General features: G+C 33.9%; 2 protein-coding genes across 2 annotated transcripts in view; both read left to right on the forward strand.

Annotated features, from left to right (window-relative positions):
- LOC117125276 overlaps nt 1-3,715 on the forward strand; it is a 25,530-nt gene extending 21,815 nt beyond the window's left edge. The window contains exon 8 of the mRNA XM_033271748.1: nt 1,553-3,715. Coding sequence (XP_033127639.1) covers nt 1,553-3,324 — 1,772 coding nt within the window. The 3' untranslated portion in view covers nt 3,325-3,715. The remainder of the gene's footprint in view (nt 1-1,552) is intronic.
- Nucleotides 3,716-11,619: 7,904 nt separating this feature from the next.
- Nucleotides 11,620-26,361, forward strand: LOC117125277 (protein C12orf4 homolog). Its single transcript, XM_033271749.1, has 12 exons — nt 11,620-11,881; nt 14,651-14,843; nt 17,301-17,400; nt 18,076-18,197; nt 19,338-19,438; nt 20,182-20,266; nt 21,134-21,255; nt 22,884-23,009; nt 23,478-23,537; nt 23,695-23,897; nt 24,557-24,682; nt 25,159-26,361. The coding sequence occupies exons 1-12, from the start codon at nt 11,734-11,736 to the stop codon at nt 25,246-25,248; spliced, it is 1,476 nt and encodes a 491-aa protein (XP_033127640.1). The 5' UTR covers nt 11,620-11,733; the 3' UTR covers nt 25,249-26,361.
- The last annotated feature ends 1,236 nt before the right edge of the window (nt 26,362-27,597 follow it).

A 27,597-nucleotide genomic window follows, 5' to 3' on the forward strand; every position in this document is an offset into this window, starting at 1 on the left:
AGACAACATGCTTAGTTTGGAAGGTAATAACCTTTCAGATATTGATGGTAAATCACTTGCTAAGTTAGTCAGTGTAATTAATCACCGTGATGATTCCTTTAGAGGGGATAATTACTCTTACCGCTTAAGAGAGAGAAATGAAATTAATCCCCTTGGATTGAGAGATTATTCTGATCCACAACCTGATATTACGTTTAAATGGAGTGATTACTCACTTACAGCAAATAATCTAGATAAGCTGGTTGAATCAATAGGTGAGCATGAGACATTGAATTTGAAGAGGATAGACATGAGTAGAATTAACCTATCTTCAATCAGTGGGAGGACATTAGTTTTCCTTTGTAAGATCTCTACAAAATTGATCCATATTGACATGAGGCATTGTAGTATATCAGGTAGTATTATTAATGAAATGATGGAGGAATGTCGTAGGATGAATGTAGCGTTGAAAGACAACATACTTAGTTTGAAAGGTAATAACTTTTCAGATATTGATGGTAAATCACTTGCTAAGTTAGTCAGTGTAATTAAACACTGTGATGATTCCTTTAGAGGGAATAATTACTCTTACCACTTAAGAAAGAGAAATGAAATTAATTCCCTTGGATTGAGAGATTATTCTGATCCACAACCTGATATTATGTTTAAATGGAGTGATTACTCACTTACAGCAAATAATCTAGATAAGCTGGTTGAATCAGTAGGTGAGAATGAGACATTGAATTTGAAGAGGATAGACATGAGTAGAATTACCCTATCTTCAATCAGTGGGAGAACATTAGCTTTCCTTTGTAAGATATCTACACAATTGATCCATATTGACATAAGTCATTGTAGTATATCAGGTAGTATTATTAATGAAATGATGGAGGAATGTCATAGGATGAATGTAGCGTTGAAAGACAACCTTCTTAGTTTGTGGGGTAATAACCTTTCAGATATTGATGGTAAATCACTTGCTAAGTTACTTGAGGTAATTTATGGTATTACATTTAAATGGAGTGATTACTCACTCACAGCAAATAATTTAGAAAAGCTGGTTAAATCAACAGGTGAGAATGAGACATTGAATTGGAAAGCGATAGACATGAGTGAGATTAACCTATCTTCAGTCAGTGGGAGAACATTAGCTTTCCTTTGTAAGATCTCTACACACTTGATACATATTGACATGAGTCATTGTAGTATATCAGGTACTATTATTAATGAAATGATGAAGGAATGTTGTAGGATGAATGTAGCGTTGAAACACAACATGTTTAGTTTGGAAGATAATAACATATCAGATATTGATGGTAAATCACTTGCTAAGTTACTTGAGGTAATTTATGGTTTTACATTTAAATGGAGTGATTACTCACTCACAGCAAATAATTTAGAAAAGCTGGTTGAATCAGTAGGTGGGAATGAGACATTGAATTTGAAGAGGATAGACATGAGTGGGATTAACCTATCTTCAGTCAGTGGGAGAACATTAGCTTGCCTTTGTAAGATCTCTACACAATTGATCCACATTTACGTGATTGATTGTAATTTATCAGGTAGTATTCAGGTAGTATTATTAATGAAATGATGGAGGAATGTTGTAGGATGAATGTGGTGTTGAAAGACAACATGCTTAGTTTGGAAGGTAATAACCTTTCAGATATTGATGGTAAATCACTTGCTAAGTTAGTCAGTGTAATTAATCACCGTGATGATTCCTTTAGAGGGGATAATTACTCTTACTGCTTAAGAGAGAGAAATGAAATTAATCCCCTTGGATTGAGAGATTATTCTGATCCACAACCTGATATTACGTTTAAATGGAGTGATTACTCACTTACAGCAAATAATCTAGATAAGCTGGTTGAATCAATAGGTGAGAATGAGACATTGAATTTGAAGAGGATAGACGTGAGTAGAATTAACCTATCTTCAATCAGTGGGAGAACATTAGCTTTCCTTTGTAAGATCTCTACACAATTGATCCATATTGACATGAGACATTGTAGTATATCAGGTAGTATTATTAATGAAATGATGGAGGAATGTCGTAGGATGAATGTAGCGTTGAAAGACAACATACTTAGTTTGAAAGGTAATAACCTTTCAGATATTGATGGTAAATCACTTGCTAGGTTAGTCAGTGTAATTAATCACTGTGATGATCCCTTTAGAGGGAATAATTACTCTTACCGCTTAAGAGAGAGAAATGAAATTAATCCCCTTGGATTGAGAGATTATTCTGATCCACAACCTGATATTACGTTTAAATGGAGTGATTACTCACTTACAGCAAATAATCTAGATAAGCTGGTTGAATCAATAGGTGAGAATGAGACATTGAATTTGAAGAGGATAGACATGAGTAGAATTAACCTATCTTCAATCAGTGGGAGAACATTAGCTTTCCTTTGTAAGATCTCTACACAATTGATCCATATTGACATGAGACATTGTAGTATATCAAGTAGTATTATTAATGAAATGATGGAGGAATGTCATAGGATGAATGTAGTGTTGAAAGACAACCTTCTTAGTTTGGGAGGTAATAACCTTTCAGATATTGATGGTAAATCACTTGCTAAGTTACTTGAGGTAATTTATGGTTTTACATTTAAATGGAGTGATTACTCACTCACAGCAAATAATTTAGAAAAGCTGGTTGAATCAATAGGTAGGAATGAGACATTGAATTTGAAGAGGATAGACATGAGTGGGATTAACCTATCTTCAGTCAGTGGGAGAACATTAGCTTGCCTTTGTAAGATCTCTACACAATTTATCCACATTGACATGAGTGATTGTAATTTATCAGGTAGTATTATTAATGAAATGATGGAGGAATGTTGTAGGATGAATGTAGTGTTGAAAGACAACATGTTTTCTTTGAAGGGAAATGACCTTTCAGATATTGATGGTAAATCACTTGCTAAGTTAGTCAGTGTAATTAGTCACCCTGATCATGATGATAACTTTATATGGAGTGATTACTCACTTACAGCTGATAATCTAGAAAAGCTGGTTGAATCAATGGGTAAGAGTGAGACATTGAATTGGAAAATGATAGACATGAGTGAGATTAACCTATCTTCAGTCAGTGGGAGAACATTAGCTTGCCTTTGTAAGATCTCTACACAATTGATCCACATTGACATGAGTCATTGTAGTTTATCAGGTAGTATTATTAATGAAATGATGGAGGAATGTTGTAGGATGAATGTAGTGTTGAAAGACAACATGTTTTCTTTGATGGGAAATGACCTTTCAGATATTGATGGTAAATTACTTGCTAAGTTAGTCCATGGAGAAAATGAAATAGTCGGTGTAATTAGTCTGTAATTAGTCACCCTGATCATGATGATAACTTTATATGGAGTGATTACTCACTTACAGCTGATAATCTAGAAAAGCTGGTTGAATCAATGGGTAAGAGTGAGACATTGAATTGGGGTGCGTTCGAGCCAGAAAAATATCCGTGCGAGGTCTGTGTATTTACACGGAAGTTAAATGCCGTGCGTGGCTCGAACGGGGGTAAGATGTAAAAAACATCTGGAACACGCTCGCCTATTTTGACCACCAAATTTAGGGTTATAGAACCGTGTATCGCTGTCAAAGGCCATTATCGCGACCATTAATCATGTTTTAATGACTCTACCGTCTGACGGTCAACATGAATGCAATTCAACACGCGCGAAAACCATAGGCCTGTCCAGTTTTACAAAAACAAATGCATTCACTGACCTGTTAATGTTATAGCATCATCTTCATCATTTCAACATGTCTGTGTGGAACGAACCTATGATACGTTACCTTCTCTCATTGTGGGGGGGGGGGGGAGACAGAACTGGACGGCACCCGCTGAAACAGTGGTATTTACAAAGAAATAACTGCAAAGATTGAAGGAAAATTTAGGGGAAAGGTGACGGTGACACAGGTCACCAATAAACTGAAGTATTTGCGTAGGGAGTACAGTACAAGTGCGTGAAGCGTGGTTAGAAACGTAAATATTGCGTAGCATAATGGGATATACTATTGCCTCGCTGATCTCAAACGAGTAAATTTTTACACGGTTAGACAAGATAAGTTTGTGCTCGAATGCGGGGACCCCCTGTGGTGTAAAGCCGTGCGTTTACCTGTCATATACACGGAATTTAATAGGTGTGTATGGCTCGAACGCACCCTTGGAAAATGATAGACATGAGTGAGATTAACCTATCTTCAGTCAGTGGGAGAACATTAGCTTGCTTTTGTAAGATCTCTACACAATTGATCCACATTGACGTGAGTGATTGTAATTTATCAGGTAGTATTATTAATGAAATGATGGAGGAATGTTGTAGGATGAATGTGGTGTTGACAGACAACATGCTTAGTTTGGAAGGTAATAACCTTTCAGATATTGATGGTAAATCACTTGCTAAGTTAGTCAGTGTAATTAGTCACCCTGATCATGATGATAACTTTATATGGAGTGATTACTCACTTACAGCTGATAATCTAGAAAAGCTGGTTAAATCAATAGGTGAGAATGAGACATTGAATTTGAAGAGGATAGACATGAGAAGAATTAACCTAGCTTCAATCAGTGGGAGAACATTAGCTTGCTTTTGTAAGATCTCTACACACCTGACCCATATTGACATGAGGCATTGTAGTATATCAGGTAGTATTATTAATGAAATGATGGAGGAATGTCATAGGATGAATGTTGAAACACAACATGCTTAGTTTGGAAGGTAATAACCTTTCAGATATTGATGGTAAATCACTTGCTAAGTTACTTGAGGTAATTTATGGTTTTACATTTAAATGGAGTGATTACCCAATCACAGCAAATAATTTAGAAAAGCTGGTTGAATCAATAGGTGGGAATGAGACATTGAATTTGAAGAGGATAGACATGAGTGGGATTAACCTATCTTCAATCAGTGGGAGAACATTAGCCTTTGTAAGATTTCTACAAACCTGGTCTATATTGACATGAGTTATTGTAGTCTGACAGGTAGAATTATTTATATAATGATTCAGGAATGTCATAGAATGAATGTAGTATTGAAAAGCAGCATGATTTTTTTTTTTGGAGGGTAATGACCTTTTTGAATTAATGATAAATCTTCTGAGTAAATCAGGATAATGTTTCAGATTGAGTAATTGTTTGCTTACAAACAGTAATGATAATAAATGCTTAGTCTGGAGGGTAGTGAGCTTACAGATAATTACTACTTATTTTCAGGTGCAGATCCAGTGTACACCAGGAAATTGGGCCCACCTCACCCCCCCCCCCCCCCAAAAAAAAAAGAAAAAAGCAAAAAGAAGAGAAAGAGTGAAGGACGTATTAAATAAGCTATATTTCAATTAAAATTTCATACCATTGTTTGCTCTTAAGCATTCTAAACAAAATTCTCAAACACAGCCCCCTCCCCATACTTTACTTTTGTGCTAATTGTATTGACACTCTTGTCATTGCATTGAAAGAAATAAACCAAAAATTGGTATTTGTTGAAGTTAGTTTTATCATTTTTGTGTTACAGAAACCCCTCCTTTTAGACAACCCTATTAAGGGAACTCTTTTTCCATGAAAAATGAGGACATATATCTTTTAACTCTGTTGCCAACCCCTATTAGGGGATGGGACACTTTCTGAGTGTGCCAAATGATCAAATAATCTTTATAAACATTTAATTACCCCTACAGACACTTTTTTTTTCATTTATCACAACTGCAGCAGTTGCAAAATTAGAAAAATTCATTCAACTTTATATTTGTCAGCTTTTGAGCAATTAAAGATAATTTTCTCCTCGGAAACCTTAAGAGTAAATATTAGTCTGGGCCTACTGCATGTGTTTACTTTGTATAAACCGATCTCTCTCACTTTTGACCCTTACTTAACCATGGGGATTGTTTTTTTCTTAGTTTTTTGTGTACTTTCATATAGGCTTTTAATCCTGGCCATACCATAACATGTTATTCTTTTCAATTTTAACATTGCATCATTAAACAATAAGGGGAACATATATAACATATATAATTACATATATAATATATAATTACATTATAATTATAATATTATAATTATATATAATTATAATATATAATTATATATATAACATATATAATTACATTTCTGCTGATTTTATATTATAAAAGAATTTCCAAAAGTAGATGAAGTATTTAACATTAAACTTTTAAAGAAATCGCAACACTAAATAATAGATGATGCTAATGTCAGGCGTGTATGCCTGAATTTTAATTAACCATAATCATTGCTATGCTCGATGAAACAACCAAATATGTTTCGGCAGGGTCTACTGCCATCATCATTGAGTGTTTATAGATGTGGGAGTTCCTGTCCACTGACAAGTGTTCGCACATGCATATGTTTCGAAATGTCGACTGGTTTCTCCGATATATAAGAGCCTCGCAGCCTGTACACTCAAATTTATACACCACACGCGCAGGGATACTGGCAGGAGCAGAGTCATTAACATTTAACATATTTTTTATTTTAAATGAAGAGAATACTAGCTTAAATTCAGAATCTACAAAATTGCTTAGAGAGCTATCAAATCTTACAGGAAACAATATTGAAATAATTACCTAAATATGGCCGTTTCAAGAAAAATAGTGTGGGTGTTGCTTCTACATTACCTCCTTTGCCATCTTTGCACGACGAGCAAATGCAGGATAGATATTTAACAAATTAATTTGTTTATAATCATAATGGAGAGGAAACAAATTTTTCTTACGAATGCTGACTAAGGTAGTGATATCTTGTGAAAACCAGCCCAACTATTGTTAATAAATTAATAAATAATAAATAAATAATAAATACAAAAACTGTAGGATTTCAAGAGTAACCCAGCAAACGTATTTTTGCGGAAGGCAGGTCGAAGCATAGAGAAAATAGAACAGATCAAAATCAACCCCTGCTCCGGGGAAATTAGAATGTCAAGGAAGTGGAGTGTTTGTTCAGCTTTTTTTCTAAGTAAATTTTATATTGGGATGACGAGAATTACGATAATGACAAAAAATAAAGAGGCATCATCCTTATGATTAAAAACGCAAAACATATCATCAACATAACATCTATAATTTAAAGAACCTTGGGACCTTGATATTGCTGAAGCCATACATTTCCATGGTGGCCTATATAAAAATATTAGCCAGTACAGGGGCAGATGGAGACTCCATGGAGACGCCATCAATTTGATCAAAAATTGATCGGAACTACAAAATTAACAATAGTTATATTTATGGCTAATTAAAACACAGGCATACATGCCTGACATAAGCATCATTTATAGTGTCGTAATTGCTTTAACGTTTATAAAGGAATTGTATTTTGCATTGCAAATTATTGCTATAACTAAGTTCTAATTCTACCCTAACTGATTCTTATGTCAATAAAAATAAAATTATAAAGAATGTATGTCATCATTATATGTAAACATACTAAAAACCCCTATTAAGGAAAGAATTTTGTATTTTTGGCTAGTGTTGCCTGAATCCCTATTCTGGGGACACCACTATTAAGGTGACACTTTTTTTGGTCCCAAAGGTGTCCCCTTAATAGGGATTCTACTATAGTTAAATTATGTAAGATTCATTAATAACTGCTAAGCAATATTGATTAAGTGTATTTAAGATATTTAATAGATGATGCAAGTACAATTACCGTAAGCTATATAGTAGTAGCCTGCCATTTTCTCTTACTGTACATTCTTGTGCTGGGAATCATAAATCAGATTTTGTTTTTTTCTGATGGATTCCACGGACAATATAGTTGATTGGACATGGTCTGTTGACTTTCAACTGACAAAAGCAACTTTATACTTAATTGAGATAAGTCCAAAACATACAAACATATAAGATCTTATTACAATATTTATACTTTGTTGGTTATTATTTAAATACCAATCACAACTAAGTAAATAACGAGTATAATGTGGTATGAAATATATTGTTTTTTATTAAATACATTTAGTTCTTAATTTCGAAATTTGTTGGCATTTTTTTTTCTTAAGCAATCGTTGTGATAACCCGTAATGGAAACAAATATTCATATGGATTCATTAATGTTGTTTAATGTTTAAATTAAACAGTTTATAATCCAAGAAAATGTAGCCATATTCCTGTAAAAATGTAGGTATACTGTATATGAAACTAGAGGGGAGCAGACAGCAACTTTCTGATATTAGCTTATGAGTCACAACTATTGGTAATTTTTACATAATGTGGTATATTTAACAACTACTGTACAGTATGTTTTTTATTAGCTATTCCTATAATCTTATATTCATATTCCCTTATGCATCAGTGGCGGCTCCAGGATATATTTTATGAGCTGTCTGACAGGGAGACGAGCTCATAGGCCAGAGTCCAACTGCCGGACGATCTCTGTCTGATGTTAGGGCTTGACCTGTCTGGTGGGAGACTTAATCCCTTGCTGCCCCTCCCCCACTGGTGCTCCCCTGTTATGCATACATTAGTTAAACTAATAGTGAATCGACAAGTAGCAAAATGATAAAATGTTCATTTTTTGTCGAATTTTTGAAATTTTGGCAGGACCACTGGAGATCAGTGTAAAGGTAAAGAACTAAGTTTCACACCGAGAGAACTAAGTCTATTCTGCATTTCAACATGATAGTGTTGTCTACAAATAACTATGAATATTATTTAACACTTTTATTATGATGCACAGTTGACTGTAATTTGTACATTTCCCTTTGTATTTTAATGTTGTAATCAGTACTCTTTTATTGAATTATCTGGTGTAATTTAAACATTTTAATATTACTTAAAATTTGTTTGTACATGTACATTTCAAATACAGTAACTTTTTGTATCTACCAGTTATAACAAGTACCGTATAATAAAGTTCGTCTGTTAGATGCAGCCCATTTGTCAGCATTCTCTTATTTACTATTGTATGTAATGTTAAATATGGCTATTCCACCTACCACTTCAAATTATAACTAGAGAACAATCTGAGAGCACCTCCGCCCACATCATAATTGTCCTCTTTATAAAATTCCCATGCATTTTTGTCCTCTCGCTTTTTATGTGGGAACCTTTGAGTATGACGTCCCAGACCTAAATATCTCAAAAACTGATTGACTGATCTTAATAATTAAACCTTCTGTTAACCAAGTGTTAATGGAGACAATCTAGATTTGGGTGTAAATTTCGGGGGTCATTTAAAGTAATAATCTGTCAAATCTAAAGATCTCAAACACTCTGTCAATCTAAACGAAACTCTCTAGAATGCTTTGCTATGGTTCAAGGAAGAAATGATTAAGTTTTGGTGACGGTCTGGTGTAGGGAACGTCCCCATCAGGAAAAATTCCTTCCCCTTCCAAGGGCGGCGCTAGCAGGGGACGGGGAAATTTCAAGGAAGGTCGTCGGGGAAAAATTAAATCTCGAGCGCCGAAAGTATAATTCATGCTGTCAAAATTTTAGGATTAAAAACTGTTTAGTGCGAGTAGGACTACAGTATGTGCGAGGTGTTGTATACTATTCGATTTTACACCCTTCATATAATACATAAATTTGTTTTTCTCCCCTACGAATTTTGTTTTTTTGCAGGGCCTCATGTTGGGGAGAGCTGTCCTCCACGTCGGGGAGAAAAAAATAATTATATGGAGTATTTTCTACATATTAGTGTACTCTAAAATCGATTAAATAAGCCCTAAATTTTCGGGGGCTTTACCCCAGGACCACATTCGAAACGTTTCAATCGAAGCCCGACCACGCCCACTTTGCTTTCGTCGGGGAAATCTGGCCGCTCGTCGGGGGAATCTCCCCCGTCGGGGACCTCGCCCCACCCCCTGTCGGGCAAATCCTGGCGCCACCCCAGTACCTGGGTACTAGGCCTATAGATATTCACGAAATAGATTAAAACATCCCTAGAATACTATAGAGAGCATTTGACTATACACAACACCTAGAAGTACCGGTAAAAACTCACCTCAGACAACATTCCGGTTTTTCTGCTTATCTCTTAAATGATTGTTGATGAAGAAGAAAACTTGGATAACACAGTACAAATTCATAGAAATTGAGGCCACTTGCGATTCAGGAAAGTGAATATGGTGTCTAGTCGAAGTTTCAGGCATGATACGGCCTATAAGTTTAAAGTATTAAATACTTGTTCATTTGTTGTTATTTTTTCCATTCTCAATTTTCACTTTGATTTCTATATGGGGAATGGGGAATGCCATTTCCCCTTGGCTACGCTACGCTGCTCCATAGTCTAAGGAACAATATTGAAGCCTGCTACTGGTTTGTGGTATTCTATAAGTCGCTTTCTAAGCAACGTCTCGGTTAGGATCTCGGTGGTGTTTGAGATTCTGTCAAAGGGAAAAGATGCGTGGACATAATAATTGTGATGTGGGCAATGGTATACACTCTCGAAGATGTGCTCTAGTTATCATTAATAATTAATAACCCTCATCAATATTATTCTTATTATCATTCGGTATTTCCAGTAATTTAAATTCTTGTTGCTGAGTTTTCTTCACAGCCGACAACATTTGTCATTAATAGTAGGCTAATCATCTTCTTGGTTCCTGTTAACTAATTTTAATTTACATGTTAAAGAAATTCCATTACTCTTTAAATTATCCCTTTGTTATGAATATACGCTGACGACCTTGAAATTTATAAGAATTGTAGACGGCGACTCAATTCTTCTTTTGGATGACCATCACTTATGACTGGTCACTGAAGTGGGGATCATAAACCTGGAAATAAGGGAGCGGTAGCGTCAGGGGGGAAAAGCACACCGTCAAGAAAAAAAAAAGAAAACTATATGTATATATTTTTTTATTAGAGACTCTAAAATCTATTAAAATAAGCTTTTGAAATCCCTAAATTGTCATCGTTTTCGGGACACCCTGGACTCGTAGGGTACTTCACCCAAGTCAGGGACATCGGACCTCAGTCGGGCAAATCCTGCCGCCAGCCCTCTGCCTGGAAAATGTAAATTATTACTGTTAAGAAAACGATCCTAATTTTTATTTAGGCCTATTAGGTTATCAACGATAATATTATTGAAAGAGTCCTTACACAAACATTTTAGTGTTCATGTTGACTCTAAACTTAAATTTTCTGCAGAAAAGGCAAATCGCATGTGGGCTCACTGATTTAGAGAAATTGTAAATATCATCATCATCAAGTTAATGATTTTACTTTAAGAGCATAAATGCTGAAAATGCTCTTTCCATTCAACTCCAGGCACCTTCTCGACTTATGAAATTTATTGCTGTTAACCCACACCCTTTAAAAATATGTTGGGGAACATACCACCCCCATCCCTCCACCTCTGCACCTAGTGCCAAAAAATAGATTATTTTGTAGATTATTATCAATAATATATAATAATAATCATAATAATAATAATAATTATTATTATTATTAGGCCTATATTATTGTTTTATTATTATTATTATTATTATTATTATTATTATTATTATTATTATTATTATTATTATTATCTTATTTATTTCTATTCCGATTATTATTATTATTGCCATAGCCATAAATATTTTATCCCACACCACATGTCAGGAAGTTTAAACCATACAGAAAAACAAGAAATTCATAATGGCAGTTGACGCTTGCTGACGCTTGTTCACGCTTGTTGATAACTTGACTTAATAAAGTTGTGAAAAGTATCTGATAAAAACATCAAAGAAAGAAGTTTGCGGATGGGTGTAGATTTGGCAATATAAAATCCGATTATTTAAAATGGAAAACGATTTCCAATTTTCATTTAAGTACAAAGGAACATATTCTAAGCTTTCAGTTCCTATAAGCTTCCCGTTGGAAGGAGGCGTTGACGAATTTGTTGGGCGGTTGATGACAGCTCACAACCTACCCTGTTTCATCCAATCAGGTAGGTGGACGGCCTCATTCCCGTCTGATATTCGTAGTTCCTAGGCTAGTTGATTGGTCAGGCCTAGGCCTAGCTTTTAGGGCCTAGGCCTAGTCTAACTGGATTGCAACCAAATGCAAAGCTGTTTAGCATAGGGAATCATAATATGTTATTAATGAATTAAACGTACGATGTAAATGAGTGTTAAAATATTCTAACGAAATATAGGTCTAGCCTAGGCCCTAGCCCTAGGCCTATATCCAGGCAATAATATTATATATTTGTGTTGTGTTTATTATTTAGTAAGACAGGTTTAGTTAGGTCAAGGTCGACCCCTAGAGGCCTATCCTAGGCTAGGGTAGGCCTTAGTTTTGTGTAGTTGTTGTAGATTTGCGAATTGTGCAATCTCTTCCTTGCTCAATTTGTGAATTGTGGTGCAAAGAAATCTCGCACAATTTGAAAACTGTTGTGCAAGAATTTCTTTGCACAAAATGAAAACTGTGAAGAATCTTAACTGTGCAAGGAAATTGTTGCACAGTTTTAAAATGTGCGTGTTATGTTTCTCGTTCACTCACCGAGACAAATGAACAACAAAATGACATTTAAGTAATCCAAACTGGTTGTCTTTATTGTCCACCATATTTAACAACAAACTCGACCTCCTTTTGCCCTTACAATAATAGATGGCGCTATACAACTTAGTGTGGACAATTTGCAAACTGTTCAGGGGTAGCTCGTGCAAATTTTAATCGATTTGCCATTTTTGATACTGTTTTATTATTCTTTTGTTGATGGGCTGTGTGACCAGTGTGACAGGTTTATAATTGGAAAGTAGAATCGTCTGTAGGTCATGTGTATGAGTGGGTTGTAGGGCAGTGGGAGGGGTTGTGAGGGGATGCTGTAGGGGGTTTTGACGGTTATTTTTGTGGGTCTAAATATTTTTTTGGGGGTTCCTATGTTTTTTTAAACAATTAAAATAGAATATTTAAATAGCATGATTATGATTTATTATAGGTAGGCTTAAACAGCCTATATTTATTCAAGTTTATTCCAGTGAAACAAATGTAAAAAGTATAATAAAACAGCATTGAATTGACAACTTGAAAAAATACGGAATATTTGACATAAAAAACTGAAGAAAAAAATGAAAAATTGGTCAAAGCAAAGGCAAATGTCATTACATCAAAATGCGAGACTAGGCATAACCTATCCCAATTAATACGTACACTTTCAGGCATCATAAAAGCCTGAAATAGCGACTCCGGAAGCAGGCTACAGGTACTGCAAGGTTGGGCCTACTGTAGTGTAGGCCCTATGAAACTATCAGACCTAGCTATTTAAGTAATAATATATTAATATTTATTTAAGTAGTGAATTGAATCCTTAATAAATGCAATTTGTTTTCTTATTTTTTCCATTGTAGTACCAACTGTGTCCCACACACACATGGCCTATCTTTTTTCATTGCATATTCTGATCGCTTAAAACATAAGAAAATTGCTGTTGGCCAAACCTATAATACCTCATGCAATATTGTGCACATTTCTAAAAATAAGCGCAAATTTTCCCACAAAATCAGGCCTGCTTTAACATAAGACAATTATTTTAAAATTAGATTGGAAATGACCCAAGATTTCCTTTGTTCTTCCATCCCGGCAGTTTGTTGTGTGTTGCATGCTTTTGATATAAAAATCCAGTCAACCAAACACTGTTGCAGCCAAGCGAATGCTTACTGCTCATGCTCAGTTCATAATCACTGAGCCATGTAAATGAAAACAACTACCGAATAGGCGTCCCTGACAGCGTAGGCAAACTTGTTTGCATCCGAAACGGCTCTATGCCCCTTGGTCTATAATGGCTAGGCCACACTGTAGGCCAAACTGGGGCATAATTTAAGGCAGTATTTCATATTTGTAATCATGTAATCCATAAAGATATTTAATATAGGTAGCAAACAGGTTTACCTAATCTTTCGGTATTACCTGTCAATGACTAATGGTTCATGAATATTTGAGAAAAGTGTATTTTAAAAGCTAATGTTTCCAACATTCAATTGCTCCAAAAGTAGTAATTAATACGAAAATAAAATATGTCAATTGGACTGTATGTACATATTCTCTGATTCTGAACATGACTTACTAGGTACACAAAAAAATACCTTTTCTGTTGTTGTAAATGATTTCAGAACATATATGTGCTTATAAATGTGCGTAAACTGTACTATGGATTTAGTGTTTTTCTTCAATTCAGGCATTTTACCAAGTGTCGGGACTCGGTTAGGCCTAGCCCTAGACGGCTGAGGTAGGGGTTGCCGAATTACAAGCCTATTCAAGTTCAATTTACTGTCATACAAAAATGAAATTTGTTTTCCAAGGTTCACAATAAAAACAGCCTTATGTAGGCATACCATAAATTTCAGAATTTAAACTGCAATATATGTGTTTATGAAATTGCCAAAGTTTAAATACTTTTTAAAAATATTATACGTCCAATACAGCCAAGAAAATATCTGCTTTTCTTGTGTGTGGAAGTTGCCCGCTTGCAGTTCGAACAACCTTATTTGCATATCAATGAAACACAAGAGATCAAAAACTAGAGAACAATAGAATCCAGTCGCGTTTCCAATCTCCTTGTATAGTTGTCTCAGCTTTAACTCTCAATATTCAACCAATATGTTTTGCGCACTTATTTTATTACCAATTTTATGTGCATATTTGTGTCATTTTTTGATATCCACTGGGCAAATAAATACTTTACATTGTGGAGTCCAACTTATTATAATTATTTCAGAACTGCAAAACTCACTGACAGCCTTTCTTGCCAAGGGGACTGCTACCTACCATGATACATGTGCAGAGGAGGCGTTGAAAGCTTTGCAAATTGGCGACGATGACATCGGCAACATTGCTGAGAAATGGGCGAGGGCGTTTACCCAGGTATGGAAGATTTATGAATGCTGGATAATGACTCATTTATTTCCACAGTGATAAAGCAGTACAGATTATCCTGATTCGTTATGCAACATTATGTGGAGTTGAATAGCTCAGTGGTTAAGGTGCTTGCCTTCTGATCCCAGGGTACTGGGTTCAATTCCTGTGAAAGGAACTTTTCTCACGACTAAATCAACTCCACTCCCTAAGCCTCATAAACAGGCTTAGTTTATAAAACATCATTCTCATCCTGTAAGTGGCCAGTATACTTGCTGTTGGATGTGAGGCAAATAAAAAAAAAAAAAAAAAAAAAATTTCAAACAAAGGTCACATTAAAAAAAAAAAATGTCAATCAGTAGGCCTACCAATTACTACTGTAATAGATTTTACAATGGAGAAAATCATCTGTAAAATTGAATAATGATCAAATTTTTTAAAAGAGTTAATTGACAGTGTGGGTTGAACTACTATTATACTGTACAGTATTACATTTTCATAAAACAGAACTAAACAGAAGAAAAAGTAGACATTAATGATAATTACATGATGATGACCATTGTTACAAGGGCTGTATTCCCTGTCTTTAAAAATTAAAAAAAAAACTTTAAAAAAATAATTTTTTTTCTTGATTAAAATTATATTACTTGCATGAATGATTCTCTTATCCTGAAATAAAGAACAGAAAAAGATAGGCACGCACATATTTTCATAAGCAATCAAAACCAAGTAGGCTAATTGTTAAGTTTCATTACCCAAGTCGATCATTTTGGCTCTCTAAACCGCAAGAATCTCAGTGTTTCAGGGGCTTCGCTCCGTACCCTCTCTGAAACCCATCCCCCCTCCAGTCCTTCGACCCTCACTCGGTTGGCGCTTCGCGCCAAAGTACGTACACATTCAACCCACCTTAAAAATTCTAACACCCACCCTCAGTTTTCAAGCTACATCCCTGTAACCATGCCATGAAACCTACCAAATCAAACTGTTCCCGATGGCGAATAAGACTGCGGTTCTGTCTGTTCGCGATCTCCACTGTTTGTAGCTATGTATCAACGGTAGGTTTAGCACGGAGGTTAGCAAAAAATCTTTGCTGACATCGTGTGAAAAATTATGCGACTTTCATACGGTACGGGGCAGGGACTACCAAATTTACCTGGTATTTGCCACACTTGTGCTACCAAGTCCTCGCAAATATACCCTATACATGCTGAAACTCTTCCATAAATTCCTCAAAAATACCCCCGTAAATGCAGCACCTACTCGTCTAGAAATATTGAAGAATGAGCACCCCGGGTGATGATGGTAGTAGATATCTAGATGTGTTCCAGGTCACAGCTCATGCGTAATTGCCTGACAGCCTGAGGAAGGTCATTCACTGTGATGACTTGGGAAGTTTACCCGACACGCGCTGTTCGCGTTGGACTTTCCTGCTAGGTAAAACTAACCTGGTCAGTTTTCCTGGGCAAGCGGGACTCGGTTAAATTAACCGCGCGGCTTGGGTAAGTTTCCTGTCAGGTAAACTTCCTGTGCTGTTCGCACTGGACTAATTATGGTAAAACTAGCCAACGTGTTGGTTAGTTTTACCAAAAAAAGTCCAGTGCGATTGTGGCTTTACTTTAATTTGATTGATTGGTTTATTTATTGATTAATTAATTTATTTAATTATTGATTAAGTTAGTTGACCAATTGATTGGTTGATTGATTGATTGATTTATTCAATTACTGATTAAATTAGTTGACCAATTGATTGGTTGATTGATTGATTTATTTATTCAATTATTCATTAAATTAGTTGACCAATTGATTGGTTGATTGATTCATTTATTTATTCAATTATTGATTAAATTAGTTAACCAATTGATTGGTTGATTGATTGATTTATTTATTCAATTATTCATTAAATTAGTTGACCAATTGATTGGTTGATTGATTCATTTATTTATTCAATTATTGATTAAATTAGTTGACCAATTGATTGGTTGATTGATTTATTTATTTATTCAATTATTGATTAAATTAGTTGACCAATTGATTGGTTGATTGATTGACTTATTTATTCAATTATTGATTAAATTAGTTGACCAATTGGTTGGTTGATTGATTGATTTATTTATTCAATTATTGATTAAATTAGTTGACCAATTGATTGGTTGATTGATTGATTGATTTATTCAATTATTGATTAAATTAGTTGACCAATTGATTCATTGATTGATTGATTGATTTATTCAATTATTGATTAAATTAGTTGACCAATTGATTGGTTGATTGATTTATTCAATTATTGATTAAATTAGTTGACCAATTGATTGGTTGATTGATTTATTTATTTATTGATTTATTAAATTATTGATTTAATTGGTTGACTGATAGGTTATTAGAAGCATAAAAATTCTCAGCCAGAACATGCATTTACAAAAGCATTAAAAGGGTGGAATATCTTCCTAATAAACATGTGTGTACACATGAAGTATTTATGTTTATAAGCTTACAGTACTTTCCTTGTGTTTTAGACAAGTGGATGAGATGGAGAGAGCTGTACAGGGGTTAGATGTCACACATGATGACTCACAAGTTAATAGACTGGCTGCCCTCCATTTTGAAAACACCCAGGTAAGGCAAGGCGTACAAGTGATAATGTGGTGTGTTAATGTTTTTGGTAATAACTGTTAAAGGTTCATGTTATCTTGCCTCTGCTTTCATCAAACCAGGGCAGCTTGATGAAATAGTATACAGTTGAACTTGCCTAAGTCATGAGTTGAAAGATTGCCTGTTCCATTCAATGAGAGGGAGCCAAGTTGAATGGACCAGTCAATCTCATGAAAATATTTCCATTGCATGAATATAAAACATTCATTATTTGCTTTATAACACACCTAAAACATATTCTTGTCATTTGATATTTTTTGGAAAAATAAAATCTACCTTTTTTATAAATGGAAGGTCCAATCTCTTTTTAACCAATGAAAAGATGGTAGTTGGTTGAGGCATGTAATGGAGTGAAATGGATAGAATAAGAAATGCACAGGATGCAACTAAAAATGCAAGGAGAAAGTAAATTTTCATGATGAGTAACGAAATGGTGTAAAATAACTAATGTCAGGTGATACGAAACCCACTGCAAGGAAAGATACAGGACTTGAGTGCAGACAAAGTCGCTACAATCAGTTTTAATCAACTCCATTGTACTGCTCTTACTTCCTGGAATAATAAAGTATTAATTTTTGTCTTTGGAAGCATGGTTAAATTACAATATTAACAATCACATTACTATACATTTATTAACAGCTTGCTGAGGCAAAATGGGCAAATGAGTTGATCAACCTGCAAACCAACCAGAGGCGAGAGTTCAAGGAGTGGGTCTACCGACTAAATGAAGATGTGAAGAATGGACAAGAAGGCAAAGTCTGGTATGATACTATTCTACTAAGACATATCTGTATAACTTTTACGAGATTAGTTGAGACAAAAAACACCTTACTACTACCCAACTCAATTCACAGAGTTGATATATTCAACAGATTATATGCACAGTGACTTAATTTTCACTATAATTGTATAATTGTTTTAAAATAATTTTTGTTGTAATATTGATACACAGTAATATTGTTTATTAGTATTGCATTATCAAAACTGTTTACTTACCAATATATATCAATATACATTCTTGGATGCAATAGACAATCATTTAATGAAATATCTGTGTTTGTGTTTGGTTGAAAAACAATTGATCTCGTGATCTCTGATGAGGGCAGTATAATAGAGGCAGTAGAGTATAGTGGCCCTAATAGCCAAGCATACAGAAAAGATCTATTAAGCATTCAGGCGAGTGTATCTAGAGCTCCTCATCTGAGCTAAAAATTATACAACATAATATATATAAAGCTCAGTCCAGACAATCAATTAATTTCCTTTGACAAAAAACTGATACATGGCCATATATAGTCATGATGTGCCTATATATGGTCATGATGTGATGTCATCATGACCGTATTTAGGCATGTCACATGAGATTTGATAGTATGGACAAGGTGCTTATTATAGAAACCAAATTTATTTCAAATTATTCCATCGAATATTTGTGTTCGACAGTGACTTTTTTTTTTCTTTCGTTTCTTCCAGGCAAATTATCTCTAACATATTTCATTTAGAACTGTATGTACAGTACCTGTTTTTGTATGCTTGCCTGAATTCATTTAATAATTCTTTTGTCTCTTTTATTTTTTAAGACTTTCATTATCATTTTTAAGGTTTTAGTTATCCCTTTTGTTTGCTTTTGAATCTGATTTTCCCCTCACTCTTTTCTTTGTTTCTTTTATGCATGTATTTTAATATAAATTTTATACTCTGTAAATCTGCATGCAGTTTGGTCACAAGGCCACAAGATGTAAATGGTTTTGGTGTTTTTTTTTTTATTAAAAGGAAAAAAATGTGAATAATTATAAGTAAAAATGTATGCTAATTGGGCAGTAGAAGGCAAATTTCTGTATTTTTTATATGAATAAAATTAAATCTTTCTGTAAAGGATGAAACTTGATTTTATTAAACAGTCGCAAGATCCGTGCAATGTCTGACTCGGCACCACCACGTGTTGAAGAAGAAACCCATGTGGATGAGAGGAGGATGGAGGAGAGTTTCACGATCCATCTTGGTAAGTATATATTTCGAGCAGATACAACAGTGGTACATGCCCTCTACATCAACGTCCCCTTTTTCATTGACTTCTGACGACTGTTGTACGACAAATCCCTGCTAGACTATGCAACCTTGTTTGCTGAATGCCGGTTGTAATCTTAACGGCTCGTCATTAAAAATGAAGGGCCAACCTTTTCTGTAGAGTCAAGTCTGCCAACTCTGGCTTAAGAAACAGAAATCCCTTTGCATTCCTAACCAATTAAATAGATAAAAAAAGGTATGATAGCCCTCCTCCCTCAACCTCCCCCAACCCTACTAGACAGAATCTGAAAAATAGAGCAAATTAATACATAGCAGGGTACATTTACCGATCTGTACCATACCCGAGGAAAAGGTTGGGTAACGGTAGGAGAATAAGCCATAACTGGCAGTGTCGATGTGCTGGATTGCGTCACTAATCTGTGATTACTATAGCAGCAGTAGAGAGACGCTTAGATTAAATCATTCCATAACGATGGACATTAATGAGCCACAGCATCACAACTCTTCCAAAGGACGCAATGGTTCTTTAATGGGCACGCAAGCCAGATTTATACACTGGAGACTTACTATTTTCCGTCCTTACCTGAGAAGACTTGATTTGCTTCTCAACTTGCCAAAAACCTCCTTCCATTTTCCGACTTTTTTTTATTTACATGGCCTTATAACCTTGTTTGCAAATTATTCTGATTTTATTTTAATATTTCTTTATATTTTCAGGTGCCCAGATGAAAACAATGCATAACCTACGGATTGTGTGCATGGAAATACATGAATTGTGTAAACATAAAGCACTTCGCATAGGGTAAAGTATATTTTTAAAAATTTAAATCCTCCATTTGATCTCGCTTATTAATTTTCAGATTTTTGGAGAGAAATCTGAATTATACTTCTGTATTTTCATAGCATTTTTTTATGGTGTTTGTATGTTTGGTTTTTTTTTTTTTTTTTTTTTTTATTATTACATACACATTTTTAGTAGGCTTAATTTTGATACAAATTTTATATTTTTGTATTTAAGTGTTTGCTGTATTGTAATTTTAATGATTAATTGATTGATATATTTTTAAAAATTTTATATATTTGTATTTAAGTGGGCCCCTGAACATCAGAAATTATCTGTAAGTGTCGCTCACTCAAAATATGGTTAAAAAATAAATCAAATAAATATTCCCAATATTGGTATATCTAGGAGTGTAGGGTGCACACACCAAGTGAAACTTGACCCCCACACCAATGCCTCTTCCTGACTAAAAATATGCTGAGCAAATATAAGCTGAAGTACTTAATGGGCTCTTTTTTCCCAATTTTTAAATATTCAAATATCTCAACTGTTCCCAATTTTTTTTGTCAAACATCCTTTCTGTGCCTTAATCAATATTTATCTGATTTTTGTATGTCTTTGTTTTGTAAATTGTTGTATTTAAATGGATGCTAAGTAAAGTAAATCAGTTGTACAACATAAAAAAAAAAAATCTGGAGCCCAGTTTAAAATAAATGAGAATATTATAAAAACTGAGAGATTAGATATAGATTTTAAAAGAGATTATCCTTTTAGAAATTTAAGCGCACAGTACAGTAATTTCTATACTATGTTGGTATGTAAATTGAATTCACTATATAGTTTTCACTTGTGGGTGAATTCTTGTATTTCTCTTTGTTTATATGTCAGTGGGAGAATTCAGCCTGAACCGCAGCGCTTACAGACGGCAATGTCACTCTTCTCAAACTCATTAAGTGGCTTAGTATTGCTGGTGGATGACAGAGTAAATACTTATACTGGGGTTAAAAGAGGTAAGAATTAATATACAATACATGGTAAACAGTTGTATGCTATACAGTGTATGCTATATTAAGTGTATACAGTAATATGCTATTCAGTTGCATGCTGCTGGGTGTATGCTATACAAATGCACAGTATGTTGTATAGCTGTGTGCTATGCAATTATATGCTCTATAAAGTATATGGTAACAGATGTATGCTGTAAGTCTATGCATACAGGTGTATGCTATGCAGGTATGTATTATATACTATAATTATATGCTTTACAGATGTAGGATATGCAAGTGTATATGATATTGAAATGGGTAATATACATGATATGGTATTTCTATATAGGAGTATGCTATACAGATGTGTGTTATACAGATGTATGCTATACAGATGTATGCTATACAGATGTTTGCTATACAGATGTATGCTATACAGATGTATGCTATACAGATGTGTGCTATACAGATGTATGCTATACAGATGTATGCTATAGAGATGTATGCTATACAGATGTATGCTATACAGATGTGTGCTATACAGATGTGTGTTATACAGATGTATGCTATACAGATGTGTGCTATACAGATGTATGCTATACAGATGTATGTTATACAGATGTATGCTATACAGATGTATGCTATACAGATGTATACTATACAGATGTATGCTCTACAGATGTATGCTATACAGATGTGTGTTATACAGATGTTTGCTATACAAATGTATGCTATAGAGATGTATGCTATACAGATGTATGCTATACAGATGTGTGCTATACAGATGTGTGCTATACAGATGTGTGCTATACAGATGTGTGCTATACAGATGTGTGCTATACAGATGTGTGCTATACAGATGTATGCTATACAGATGTATGCTATACAGATGTATGCTATATAGATGTATGACATAAAAATGTATGATATACAATATACATACAGGTAAGAAAGATAGGTAAAAATAGAAAGAAAAGAAAGTACAGTGTATGGAAAAACAGAAAGAAAACGAAAGGAAAAGTAATTGATGACAAATAATAAGAAAGACAAGGAAAGAAATGAAAAGAAAGCAAAGAAAAGGAAAGAAAGAAAGAAAGGGAAAATGAACTGAAATAAAAATTAATAAAGAAAAGAAGTAAAGAATTAAAGACTGAATTCGTAGAATGAAATTGGTAGAAAATTAAAAACAAAAAAAAACAAAAAAAAACAAAAAAAAACACTAATAAAGAAAAGATGTAGCTCAGCCTAATTGGAAGAAAAAGAAAGGAATGGTAAGTATATATCTAAAGAATGCACCACCGCATTCTCTTTAAATGTCTAAATTACTTTGAATATTTCAAAAAAATAATGGCTGTATGGATGTATTCACAACATAATATAATATCATACAATATAATTTAATATAATATAAGAATATCATGAGAGGTAATATGCCAACTACATTTCCTAGTCAGTGGCTGCCAATAACTGATATATTTGCAGTGGCTAAATTTATTATTATGACATACAGGTGGATCATGTATAGATGTATGATATACAGGTGTAAACTGTATCCATAAATGAAGAAGTGATTACCAAGGATGCACAACCTCTTTAACCAATTAATAAATTGTTCATTAAGGTTGCACTTTAAAATGTTTGATTCATTTCAGAATTTGCAACTATATGTCAACAGTCAACAGACTTTCATTTCCCAGACTTGGAGACACAAATCCGCGTTGCACAGCAATACACAACAAAGGCAAACACAAGACGACAGCTACTTAAAGGCAATTCAGGTTGGTTGCTAATTTGGATACTTTGCTGTTCAGAAGTTAGATTGGTTAGGTTGCTAACTCAGATTGCTACCTGAATCATTTGGATTGCAACACACTTTTATGTATTTGCAAACAATTTCAGAAATTACTGAAAACCTATTTATATATATATGTATATATATGGTTGCATTCATAAAGAACCTTGAAAACTTTCCACAGAGTAGTAATATATTACAATATATGAAAATTATAATGCTGTGCAGGCAGTCTCTTAAGGAACAACGCAATATCCAATCATTGTCAACTTAGACGGCTCAGCTCTGTTGGCAGATCTCCGGAATTGTACTTTATTGTCAATGGTTGGATTCACACAGGAATCTGTATATTATTTGTTCCACTTTACTGCAACATAGTGATTGTTGCTATGTATGCTTCATAAATTTATCAATATTTTTTAATTCATATATAAATTATTTAATTTTTTTAAAGAATCGTCCAATGGTAATTGTGCATCACCCTCTGATGAAATTTCAAGCAATCTTAAACAAGGTATGAATAACTGACTACTTTATTGATTGATTGGTAGCTGACTAATACTGTAGGTTATTTGACTGACTGACTGGTTGGTTTTATTCATTATTATCCAAACTTGTTCATAATTAAAACCCCTTCATTCATCTTTAATAAACATTTTTTTCCCCCTTAGGAGATTTTTATATCACAAAACACTCAAATTTAGCCCAAGTCCATGTAGTCTTTCATCTGGTAACTAATGACAGTGTGAGGGCGCCAGACTTGAATTCAAGACACCCTGTGATAGTTGCTCTACGTAGCGTTCTCAAGTGCTGTGTGGATTTTGACATCCATTGCATTAGCATACCTTTGTTACTTGTCTACGAAATGCATGAAGTAAGTTTTGATACTTTAGGCAGGTATTTTTTTTCCCAGAATTGGACTGCATTGTGTAAATACTGTAATAATAAAACAATTATTTTGTATAGAAGTACCAACATTTTCACAAAGTTTATGCCAAAGGAAGATTTAGCTACTTTCATATTCTTTTAAAATACAGAAAAATTTTGAATCAAATTGCTACTTTTTCTTATTTATGAAATGCACGAAGTAAGTTTTGATATTCACTGCTGAAGTAATGTGCTTCAAATTACACTGGTATGTTAATAAGATTTATGCAGTGATGTGCTTTTTTTTTTTTTACATAGATTCAATTTACCAAAAACCAACCGAGAACAGTCTTGCATTGTAAACTTATTTATGTACGTTACAAAACGAGAAGAGGCAGGGTAGCAAACAAGTATTTGTTGTCAACTAATTTTTGTAATTTCCATGATAATGAAAGGCTACCCCTAATAAATTTTCTAAATTTCCAGTTCTCCACTTCCCCTTTTACCCAGACATCTTAAACAAATTTTTTTTAAAATACTTTGCCTACTGTGCTGATTTGAACCTTCATCCTTCAACTGAAAGCCGTGCACCCTGTTGTCATTATTTCTTCTTTTTTTTTTTTGCACTCGTTTTTTAGTGTATTTTTTTTTTATTTCATTATTCAGGAAATGACTATCAGTTGGTGTTTGAAGCGAGCTGAGTTGGTTCTTAAGTGCATCAAAGGCTTCATGATGGAGATGGCTTCATGGAGTGGAAATCAAAGTCGAACAATTCAGTTCATTGTGCCAAAAGTAAGACAAATGCATTAAAGTTTTAATCATTAATTAAGTTTATTATTTTAAAAATTATACTGTTTTATTTTAGCTAAAAATGTTGATAAAGTAATATAAATTCTATACTTTCTATAAAGTTTTCATTTCAAAATATACAAATACATAAATAATTGTTATCCTATATTTGTAGTAAAATGTCTGTAAATGATTGTCATTATCATCATAACAACATTATGTCCTTTACACCCCCAAATTCTATGCATATGGTAATGTATTTATTCAGCTGGTTTTGTGTATTCTGTACTACAGCAGTGCTAAAACTTTCTTGGATGTTAAAAAAGAAGATAATCAAAATTGGTCTTTAATTGGTAAAGGATACTGAAGTAATATTTTTAAGCGATATTATAATGCCCTCTCTTTGATAAAGCAAAATTTAGCATGATATACAATTATTATTATTATTACAGTAATATTATTATAATTTTTTTTTTAAGGGAATTGCAGTGGATCTCTTTGAACAGCTTAGCTCGATGCTACCCCAGATATTCCGAATGTCTAGAACAGTGGATCTGACGCGACAGTAGAGCAAAACAAATGTTTGTGTTGCCTTTGATGTTCACTGACTTCAGTTTCAAAAATTCTGATTTCCTTTCTTTTTTTATCCACATTTTGCATCCTTATAAAAATTTATTGAAATTATGAAGGAAATTATGTTGGAAATTAGTTCACAAACAATAAATTCACTAAAACTCTCTACTTTTGTTTCAATTACTTCCCCCCTCCCCCCTTTAAAACGAAAATTCCTAAGATGGTTTTTTTGTATTTGAGTCACACAAAGACAGGGACACAACATTTTTTTTGTGCCTAATGACTCTTGGATTGGATTGGATTGAATTTATTCGGTGTAAACACGGAGGGTTAGCTCACAAAAGTCTTGAAGAAGAGTTACATCCAGTGGGGTCCTTCTGGTGGTGATTGGGCAGTACACCGGGAGACAATCTCCGAAGAGTGTACTGCGTTCTTTAACATGCGCATGGGACCAAACCCCTTAAACGTCTCATCCGAAAGATGGTGCGCTATTGTAACTTGCATTTCAGCCCTCCAGCTGAAACACAAGGAGAGGCAGCGATGGGAATTGAACCGGGGAGCTAGAGATCTCCACGGTTCAGCGCACACAATGGCTATCACCAGATTAGTCGACTGATCTAAGCTGATATTTGCTATTAGCAATTATATGAAAGGCCTAATTGCCTAAATGCACTAGATAACTAGTTTATAAAGAAGGTATACATATGAATTCCATACATATTTCAACCACAAAGCATATTTTTTTTCTTCACTTTTTTGTCAAACTTTATAGAAAATATTTATTCAGACCTTTTTTGAAGAATTAAAGTAATGTTTGACCAAGTGACATGGAAGACTCGGAGTTAGATTTGATTATTATACATATTTAGATGATATACCTGCTACAACTTTCTGGCAGTAAGTTATTGAAATTTAAAATATATGATTAATTACAAAAAAATAATATTTGACCGTTGTATGTGTGAATCTGTATAGTAAAGTTCTATACCATGATTATAATTATGGACAGGGTAACTGTCCATTATATAAAGATTATATTTGATTTTATATGAAATGTTAAAAGTATACCAATAAACTATCTTTTGAAATCATGCTGGCAAAAAGTGGTATATAAGCCTAACATTTCATTATTGTGTACCTGTACTATATAGTCGGCATTCATGCTATATATCTGTAATAAATTTATTATATTTTATTTTATTGAATGATATGAAATTTAAAGAATCCCACAAAAATCCCAAGTCACAGCTTGAAACAGTCATGTACAATCTCAGAATGTAAAAAAAGAGTAAAACATTGTATAGAAAAAGCAATTACAATAACAAATTAATATTTAAAAATATTACCACAAAAAATATAACTTTACCCATGCATTTGAGCAAATTTCAGTACATAATATATAATTATACCTGGGATTTGTTATTGGGATTTATACATTATAAGACATTGCTATCATGGTATATACATGGTATATATAGCATGAGACACAGGTGTACAGTATATCATGAATCTGTTGTGTATAGCATGAATCCTAGGTATATAGCATGAATCCCAGGTGTACAGTATATCATAAATCTGATGTGTATAGCATGAACCCTAGGTATATAGCATAGCATAAATCCGATGTGTCATACTGTACACATAAGATTCATGCCATATAAGCCCACCTGAGTTTCATGCTATATACCTGGGATTCAAGCTGTACACATTGGATTCATGTTATACCCGGGATTCATGCTGTATACCTGTGATTCATGCTGTATACCTGACATATGCTATATACCTTGGATTCATTCTATATACCTGGGTTTCATAATATATACCTGGGATTCATGCTGTATACATCGGATTTATGCTATATACCTGTGATTCATGTTGTATACCATGCTGTGAACATTAATGTATTACACATAGGCCCTATCTGAGATTTAAATTAATGTAATTTCAAAACTTGGTGTTATGCTATATACTTAGGATGTTTTGCTTGCAGATTTTTATTATCTTAAAATAAGTCTACACAAGAAACCACATTCAGGGCCTATTTATTCACAGGGCCCTATCCTTTTTAAACTCTGCTGCCCGTGCTCAGTCCATCTTAATTAGGCAACCCACCGCCCGCCAATAATGATGATTTCGAATAAAAATAAAATTTTATTTTTGGCCAATTAGTGCACCCACTGCCACGAAAAAATGAAGAGTACAGCAAAAAATAAGTTTTCCTTTTTATTTTTATTACACCCGCCATTGCCTTGAAATCTCGAAAAATAAGATACTGTATGTATATTTCTTTCTAATTATGTGAATTTGAAGCATTTAACCGTTCCTTTACTACTCTGTTACATTTA

Source organism: Anneissia japonica, unplaced genomic scaffold (genome assembly GCF_011630105.1).
Source record: "Anneissia japonica isolate Jap-2015-1 unplaced genomic scaffold, ASM1163010v1 scaffold690_len516080_cov150, whole genome shotgun sequence".
NCBI classification, from domain to species: Eukaryota; Metazoa; Echinodermata; class Crinoidea; order Comatulida; family Comatulidae; genus Anneissia; species Anneissia japonica.